At 35.9% G+C, this 9,581-nt stretch overlaps 1 protein-coding gene across 1 annotated transcript; it reads right to left on the bottom strand.

The window, feature by feature from the left end:
- Nucleotides 1-306: 306 nt before the first annotated feature.
- Nucleotides 307-9,350, bottom strand: LOC107791789 (protein ACTIVITY OF BC1 COMPLEX KINASE 1, chloroplastic). Its single transcript, XM_016613926.2, has 14 exons — nucleotides 8,788-9,350; nucleotides 7,859-8,065; nucleotides 6,901-6,990; nucleotides 6,664-6,810; nucleotides 6,039-6,203; nucleotides 5,776-5,916; nucleotides 5,514-5,693; nucleotides 5,057-5,252; nucleotides 3,141-3,268; nucleotides 2,526-2,597; nucleotides 1,200-1,312; nucleotides 969-1,116; nucleotides 825-894; nucleotides 307-723 (listed from the first exon to the last, which is right to left on the bottom strand). Exons 1-14 carry the CDS (start codon nucleotides 9,052-9,054, stop codon nucleotides 659-661), a joined length of 1,989 nt encoding a protein of 662 aa, XP_016469412.1. The 5' UTR covers nucleotides 9,055-9,350; the 3' UTR covers nucleotides 307-658.
- Between the last annotated feature and the right edge of the window lie 231 nt (nucleotides 9,351-9,581).

Genomic DNA, 9,581 nt, shown 5'->3' on the forward strand with positions numbered 1-9,581 from the left:
TTACTTTATTTGCATACCCTTTTAAATGCGGTTTGCATCTTGATAACATTACACGCACTAGACGAACCAAGAGGCGAGATTAATTAATAGTTAAGAACAAATTGTAAGTTAAAATTACTTAAAGTTGTCATGAATTAGTCTTCCCTTCACATACATTCTACAGTTTTTAATTTAAATATTTAGGTCTGTTAATAAAACAGTACGTTGCATGAATTAGTCTTTAAATGTAGTTTGCATCTTGGTAACATTATAAGCACTAATATATTTATACACGCCAAAAGGCTTATTATATGCAGAACAAGGGGATTTCAGACAAAATAAAATCATGCTCGATTTTCAGCAAACAAGAACTGTATAAGAATCACTGCTATACATGATGCTTTCTTTTCGATACGTTTGCACGTTGCATCATACCTGTGAAAATTTGGTGTTATCAACACGAATTTCTCATATTACACGACTTTCATCTCTTTACTGCTTCCCCTGTAACTACACAAATATATTTACCCAAAACTTTGGAGATTCCACCTAGATCCCACGGGGAAAATGCGACCAAGAGGAGAAGAAATAAGGGAAGGGCGAAGAGGGAGAACTCAACTTTACATAAGGATAACAAATTCAAATATTATCAGCGTCGAGGAATGCACTCAGAAGGGAACTATCGGTCTGATAGTACAGAGGCACTCCATGAAAGCAATATATCTCGAGCAACAGATGGTAAGTCTGCAAAAGTTAAGACACGTAAAGTTCGCGATGAATCATATATATTATGAAATGTATGATTTACTAGTATTTAACTGGAGGAAAGGCTAATGGACGCATACCTTGTGCTAGTCCTAAAGCCATTGAAGGTACATCTACCTGGTCTTCAAGCAGTCTATATACATCAACTACCTGCAAGATACAATCGCATCAGAGTTGAGTATATTCCGACATAGACAATTATGTATCAATCAGATATTACATACTTCTTCAATGTGAAGCTTGGAGTCTTCGGTCAAAGCAAGAAGAAGCTGCCTACGAATTCCTTCATCAAGTATGAAAAGTCGAGCTCCATCCTTGATTGTGTCAGTGAGGTCTAGTTTCTGTTCAATCTTCAAATGTTTGCTGGTTCCTCTGACAAAAACATATCAGAAAAGTGTGATAACAGTGGAACACGATAACTATACTTCGCCAAATAAGGATTGCCAAGAAGTTACCTATTATTCCCTCGAAATGCAGGGTTTTCGCTCAGTTTTGTGACGTTTTCCTTTGCTAGAGTTATCAGGTTCTCCAGTCGTTTCCACTGGAAGAGACCATCCTTGAACAGAACCTAACAAGAGAACAATATCCGGAAGGAAAACATATAGAGTCAATAGCTTGCATAGGAAATATCTATGCGCTAATTGATGTGGAAGATCAGACCGGACTAAATCAGACACTCTTTCGAAAAGCCTCCCTCTTGATTTTACTGTCAATTCAACTACTATTGAATAAAACATATTCCATCATAGATTGTTAGCAGTGGTGTCAAAGGAACTGTATCACATTAACTTTGGATAAACTGTATTGTGAAAGAAAATTTCGGTGGATCAAGTTGTAATATCTATTACACAATTCTTGAAGTCCATGTATGAGTTGAAGTTAGACTAGGTATGGACCACCCAAATACTACATATCTGACCCATGACAAGTTCAATCATTTCTTTTCATTTAACCCTAGTTTGTTTTTGGTAAATCATCGAAAGAGAAAAAAAGACGCCTAGCTAGGCAAAAAGCCACAACTAGCCACTGCCTATGGTTTAAGAAGATCACCCTAATGACTTTTTGACCAGATATCTGATGGCACAGTATGGTTTAAGAAGTTAACCACTCTCTCATTAAAGAAATAATTTTGACTCTTGAGGATAATCCACGAGTTAGCTATCATGGGATCAACAGTTGAACTTCAATCTGATCCGACCTATCAGAACACAACGCTAGTTGCAAAAGCAAAGATTATATGGAGCAGATTGGATCCATTTTCTACTAGATAAACTTTATGTCCATCCGGATTGGTTGCATTTCTACCCATACTTCCTATTGGTTGCCTCTGGATATACAATTCATCGTATACTAAATGAATGGTAATATAGAGTACATGTTCCATATAGTTAAATTTGACACTGATTTCCAGAAAAAGTTAAGACGTCAGCCATAAATATCAGAAGTTAAGTATATCATAACTGCCGAGCCATGGTCCCCAACAAGTCAAGTCAGATAAGCCATAGAACTGAAAATACCATTATTCAGGGATGTCTCAGAATGATGTCATTCACTCATGCAACTCTTTGTCTTCATTCTTTAGTTATTTTTGAATAGCTTACCGAGAACTATCTCAGGTCTAAATTTACACTTTTTAAAGATTAACATATAAAAATATCTCTTATGTTAACATCATATCATCCAACTTCGACAAAAAAGTTTCAGAAAGGTTGACTAAGAGGTTAAATAGAAAATACTATGCTCTTCATAAAGCATGATAAAATGAGAGATGATTTACCAACCTGTATAAGGCGTTCACGTAAAGCTGGGTTAGGATCTGTTAGGAGACGCTTTGCCACATAAGGATAGGCTACCTGAAATGATGCTCATGATTATTAATAGCATAAATATACCAAAAAAGTATGCAAAATAGCATGCATAAAAGAGTAAGATTACTAGAATCAAATATTTTCAGCAGAAGGCCTCCTCATATTATTTGACAACATGTCATGACAAAAATAGGTGAATGCCTAAAAATCAAAACAGCCCTATGATTCATCGTTTAATAAAATTTGCCTGTAGCTTTAATTGCTACACTGCCTAAAAAGCAGAGAAGAGATTACAGGATGTGCTTCAGTAGAATTTTCAAGGGGCCATGAGTATGAGCTAAAGTCTACTTTAGTCCAAAGTGATACCAAACTTCAAAATTATTTCCAAGCAGGTCTATTTTTTTTAAAAATCAAACTTAATATCTGTGGATCAACAGGTTAAATTTTTATTCAAATGATTAGTGGAGAAATTTTTCTGGTTTTCTGACCAACAGCATTACCAGATGGCTTATTGCCTTATTAAAAGATGAAATAATAGTAAACATGCACTTTTTCAAAAGTTGCGAGCTAAAAAGCTAGATGTTTCACCTCCAGAAACTTGAAATCTGGCTCCAGGGTCAAACAAATGCCTTCTTGAGTCAATAAAGAACGAATAACGAGAGAAAACCTTTCTGGTATCCGGATAGGATAGTTGTAAACTAGTTGATTGAATTTGCCTGCACGAGAGCATTATTTACATTGTTAGAGACCAAATTGAACTTTATCTCTAGTAGCATTTACATCATATATTTCAATTGATAAATACAGGAGTCTTCAAACAGCAAAGAGTAAACAATTACTGGTGCAATCTTAATTAGTCGAATTGATCGTCACAAATGCCAATCATAAGAACCAGATAATTGGTGAAGACAAAATATTTCAAATGATCACAAGGAGTTACTGAACTCAAATTAGGTTAACAACATAGGCCTCCATGTAGCCAGTTTGCAGTTAGACAAATAGGATAGTCAATCTCTATAATATAGCCTGTTTGGTCAAGCTTCTAAAATCAGCTTATTTTTAGAAGTGTTTTTTCTTAAAGAACTTTTGGCGAGAAGCAGTTTGTGTTTAGCTAATTAATTGGAAAAGTACTTCTGAGCAGCAATTAGTGTTTGGCCAAGCTTCTAAAAAGTGCTTTTAAGTGTAATTTTCCTAAAAGTGCTTTTCAAAAAAGTGTTGTTGGGGAGAAGCTATTTTTTTCTGCTTCTACTGAAAAACACTTTTTTGGCCATGGAGAAGCTTGGCCAAAAAGTGCTTTTGAATGGTGCTTTTCAAAAAGTGCTTTTTGAAAAAAAAAAAAAGTGCTTTAGTAACCATAACAGTTTGCAAAGCATTGTCGCAGGAGATGAAAAAAGTAGGAACCATTTAGAGCTGTATTTTTCAGTATATCTAATTTCTTTTAACCTATAAAGTAAAGTGTTTGGTACGAAGGAAAATATTTTCTAGGGAAATAAGCGGTTTCCTCACTTATTTATTAGTGTTTTGTTGGTGAGTAGATAATTTTCGTAAAACAATATTCATTAAAGATTGATAATAATGTCAGTTGGATAGTGTTTCATCGAGTATTAAACGTTGGTAATTATATTTAAGTGTTGGATGGATCAAGTGATATGGAGTAAGAATTGGGATTATCGTAAAGGAAAATGACTTCCGCCTATAAATGAAGGAAGTCAAGAATTGGAATTATCGTAAAGGAAAATGACTTCCGCCTATAAGTGAAGGAAGTCACTTTCCTCCTGGTAAAAATATTTCCTTGCAAAATATTTTGCAGAACAAACACTAAAAATGACTTCGTCATGCAATTTTTCAATTGCCAAACCCACCTAACTCCTTTTAACATCTTAATCAGCAAAACAGACGAATACAATAAAGTATATATCCTTGCATCACACGAGTTAGGGCACTGGAGTAGGTTGCAGCTCAACTTTCCAGTCAAAAGATTTTCTCATCTCTAAAAAAATAAAGTGTTCTAAGTGAAGCTACAAATACATTACGGGCCATACCACAGGACAATAGTGTATAGTATCTAATCTCATCCCAGGTCAAGGATGCTAATCAAATAAAACAAATTGATAAACCGAGGGAAGCGTGCACCAGTCAAAGCATGAAATGTTATACTTTAGACATACTAAGGCTAAGCTCAAATTAGTAGGTCATCAATTTCTAAAATACACAGTATCAAATGAAGGAAAACAATACAACAAAAAAAAAACCAATGGCTTAATCTCTCTCTTGGTGCAACCAAGTGTGCTGGCATGCAAATTTTAGGTGTCATAAGGATCTAAACTATGAGAGCTTGTTGTTTAGTGCATCACAATGTCTCCCATTCTTAGCATATCTCCTAGTGCCAACTTAAAATAGCACAATTACCAAGTAATGTGCTTCACAGGAAAAAACAAAAAAAAATTGTAGATGTTGGGAGCAGAGTGCAATTAACAGGAAACAAAGCGTGTGATTCAAGGTACCTGTAACACTTCTAAAATTAAAGTCAGCAAGTCCTTTTTCAAGGGAGTTTTGCCATATTGCTTCTAATGCTGGAACAATGGGGGCAACATCAGTTCCACTAGCTAGGAATCCAAGCCTGGTAAAATCATTTGCCATCTCGCCATAGTCCTCATTCACCGCATGCACAACAGCATCAATCAGAATCTGTTTATTTTGCTGAAAAAGAGAAGACGCGCAGATAGAATCAAATTAAGTTAACTTAATTCAGTGAACTTAACTAGGAGAAATTTAGAGAGTATTTCATTATATTCACAAGGATACGAGAGTATTTTGTATTTACTTATCCTGTTCGTTAAAGAGACTAATTTCTAACATATTGTACATAACCTAAGACTTCTAAATGAGGAGCTGCTCTTGTAAATTGCTACTCAACTAATTTCACTGAGAAGTACAGTCAAATCACATCATATTACTTACCTGACTGAGCACAGCAACATTGCCAAAATCCACATAGGCAATGCGTCCGTCACGCATAGCAAAGACATTCCCAGGGTGAGGGTCGCCGTGGAATAGGCCAAATTCGAGTAGCTGCCGTAAGGCTGCACTAACTCCAACGGTCAAAAATCCATCTATATCAATTCCTGCCTCTCTGATTGCCTAAGTCACAAGAATCATAACGTATTAATATAAAGAAGATATCCCAAAGCATGCATTTGAGGAAAACTCTAAAGATCCACACCTGTGGATCGGTGCACCGGATTCCATCGATCCACTCCATTACCAAAACACGTGGACCAGAAAGCTGTATGTAAACCCGAGGTATTTTAACAGTAGGGTCATCTTTGAAATTCTCCAAGAAGTCTTCGATATTACGAGCTTCCTAAAGGGGGAAAAAAAGAGAAGGTAGGAGGGATATTAGAAAATACAGACGTGAAAGCCTTCCAAGATAAGCAAAACTTCTTTCACCATTCAGTTTGCAAAAAGAGGAATGTGCAGCATTACCAAGGTATAATCCAACTCCTCCAATAGCTTCTCACCAAATTCATCAACTATAAGCTCGGCGTTGCACCCCAGTTTCTGTAGACTGATGCCATTCAAGAATGAAGCCAGAGTGCGGAAGAGAAAAAGATCTCTGTAGATGATAGGCTCTATCTGAGGCCTTTGAACCTAAAAAAATAAAAAGAGCAAACCCCAATTATGAATACCACTGCATCATATTGTTAATTCAATTCATTGAAGCTTCTCCAAAACATCCAGAAGCTTCAAATGAGATGCACATATGTTAAAGGTGAAACTAGCATAAAGAAAAGGAATGATTAGATAACACAAAGGATTGTCTAGACACATTTCTGCCAAGTTTCAAATATCGGACCTTAACAAATCTACAGAGCTTTTACTACTTGATTATTTCCAAGGGCTATACAGATATTTTTCAGCTATTTATGTAATGGACAGTCGTCTTTTTACTGTTCTCGTTCTGCAACAGGTATTTCTCCAAATGACAATAAAAGGAGATTGTTGAAAGTTCGGTTGACACAGCGACAAAACGAGAACAGGCTTCAATGGTTTAGCAGTAAAACCAGGCGGAGAAAAGAAAGATTGCAAGAAAAACAGGAAAAGGTCAAACCTTTATGGCAACATCTTCCCCTGAAGCACGTAAAGTAGCACGGTACACTTGACCCAAACTTGCAGCTGCAATAGTTTCTGAAGAAATTTTGCTGAAAACAGCTTCAAGAGGCTGGCCCAATTCCTCTTCTATGATGTTAAAAGCAACCTACATCATTGTCAATGATTTCTGTTCAAAGGAAAAGTAGTCTATGTAACAAAGCATGCATCAGCTGCACCTCACTTGTCATCTCATTACCTGATTAGGAAATGCCGGAACGTCATCTTGAAGAATGCAAAGTTCATTCATGTAATCTTCTCTTATGATATCAGGCCTATTTGCAAGCACCTGTAAAAAATACAATAAATAAATGACTATAGTTGCTGAAGAACAGCGAAATCAATAGGAAATAACATCTAAGCTTAAGTGCACATTCTTGGCAAAAATCATGATGCTTAAACAAGTGAAGTAAATTCAGAGCACAAGTCTAGCATATTGCACTAATACTGACTATATATCAGGAAAAAAAGAAAAGTTCAATTGTCACTAGTACTGACTATATACTGTAAAACAGAAATGTTCATTTGTTCCTTTAAAAGTTTGGATTGACGTGTATTCGCCACGCAATATTTATTTCTGCAATGACCCTTAGAAGTTCTAAATATGTTGGTGGTATAGTAATAAGCCACTGATTGACCCAATATGAGACTCCTACTCATGCCAAAAAGAAGGATGAACACTAGCAAACAGGACACCTTGTTTATAGTCATGTTGCTGAGTCACTAATATATTGCACGGACTCTCCGAAATGTGCGTGTCGGATCCTCCAAAAATGGACGCTTTTGGAGATCCGACACACACCCGGCAAAATTTTCGGAGAGTCCGAGCAACAACGATAACTTTCACTGCCTGTTGGAATTTCCAGCCAATGGGGTATGAAATGCTTCTTTGTTACACAATTCAGCAATTGTACAGCAATTTCTAGCATTTCTACAGTCATCTACTAGATATTTGCACAATGCATATTCTTCTGCTAGCAGTTTGTTTCATCGTCAACTGCCATTTAAGTCTTCTTCGGCTATACATACTTGTACAGAATCATTTTACAGTTTCATTAGATTTGACTCCAAATTTTACAATTTCCAAATAGAAGATACTCGTCCACAAGTATAATAACCAACTGTTCTTGAACTTTAGAAATTTAAAAGCACCAAACCTGTCCTGCTTTGATGAAAGAAGGTCCCAAATCACACAACAGAGTCCTCAGCTGCCGAGCACGGAAAGGAACAACTTCTTCGTCACGGCCCACCAAATAATCATACACCAATGTAGTCCAATAGAGCCCCAAATTCCAAACAATCTCTACTCCTCTACCAACCAAAGACAAAATCTGTCCCCTTGACTCTAACACCTTGTTTCTCACCTAAAAACACAAATTTCCAATAAACACACAAAATTGAACATAAGACAAGCCCTTATCAAGAAAATGAACGCATAGGACTAGCACACCAACTCATACTTAATTTCCCAATATATCCGCTAAAATGTTACCAAAATTATAGTAAATAACTATTGAGAGGTAATTCATATACTACTAACTTATCAATAAACCAACAAAAGTAAACCAAAAAAAAAAAAACTCAAATAATCACAATGATCTTAATCAAGTATACAAATTTGATTCTCCAATATACCCAAAAAATTAACCAAGAAAGAGCAAATAACTATTGGGAGGTTATTCACATACTCCATATTTTTCCAATAAACCAACAAAAATTATCAAAATAAAAATTCAACTAATCAGTGGGAATTTATCGAGTTCCAAGCTTTTTAAGCAAAACCAATTTCTCAAAATACAAGCTTAATTTTTCCGGACAACCCTTAAGAAAACTAGCAAGTAATTACCAGAATTCTATTCACATACTTAAAATCAATTTTCCAGCAAACAATCAACTAGGAATAATTTTAAAATTAAATTGTTTCTAAATACAGAAGATGTCATCCTTTTGTAGGACAGACTAAAAAAGTCTAAGAAGGACAGTTGTGTGGCTATAGCAAATGTGTGTAAGATTAAGCTGTTTCTGAATATAGAAACTGACATTTTTTCCTGGACGGACTAAAAAGGAAAGAGTGTCATTGACATACAGATTCAGGGGAATATTTGCGAAAGGGAACGCAAACACCACGTTCAAAATCAAGTTGCTCCAAAGCGCTAATCCTAGATATGTCCTTCACTTGTAAAGCACCAGTTTTCTCTGATGGGCTTTGTGTAGGAGAAACACTACTCACTGCACAAATTCTTGGCAATGAAGTTCGGTTTTTTTGAATGGAATTCAAGAGTTTTCTTCTGCTTTTGTACTCAATTGATGGGGTTATTGAAGAGTACAAGCAACTAGTGCAAATTCCCTCCATTTTCTTTTAATTTTGGAGCTCAAAATCAAGAAGATAATATGGTGAAATTGAAGGGGGTATTGGGATTTTACATATATAATTTTTGGGAAGAAATTGATTGAGGGAGAGGTGTGTGTATGTGGTGGTTTTAAGTTACAAGAAGTCATGCAAGTTGGAAAGTTCCGGCAAAAAGAGATGACCACATATTGTGTTGGTGATCAGAAAGATGGAAACTATTACTCAAGTAACTAACTAGCTTTCCTAGAAGTTGTACGGTATGCTTGAAGCATTGAACTTAGTTATTTATGTTCAATTCTGGAGAAAAAGGTCAAAATAGTCCCCTACCTTTGGACTTTGACTCAAAGTAATCCTATTTTTTTCGGGTGGATCATTAATAATTCACGTATTTTGAGAAAGTGGTGCATTTTAGGTCTCAAACCTAACCATCATTAGTTTCTAACGAAACAAAAGTTCTCACGTGTGCCTTATATGTTTCCCTCCAAACTCAAACTCTTGTTGTTGAAATGTCCTTTGGGCTTCTCCTCTTG

The sequence above is a fragment of the Nicotiana tabacum genome, unplaced genomic scaffold, assembly GCF_000715075.1.
Source record: "Nicotiana tabacum cultivar K326 unplaced genomic scaffold, ASM71507v2 Un00003, whole genome shotgun sequence".
NCBI lineage: Eukaryota > Viridiplantae > Streptophyta > Magnoliopsida > Solanales > Solanaceae > Nicotiana > Nicotiana tabacum.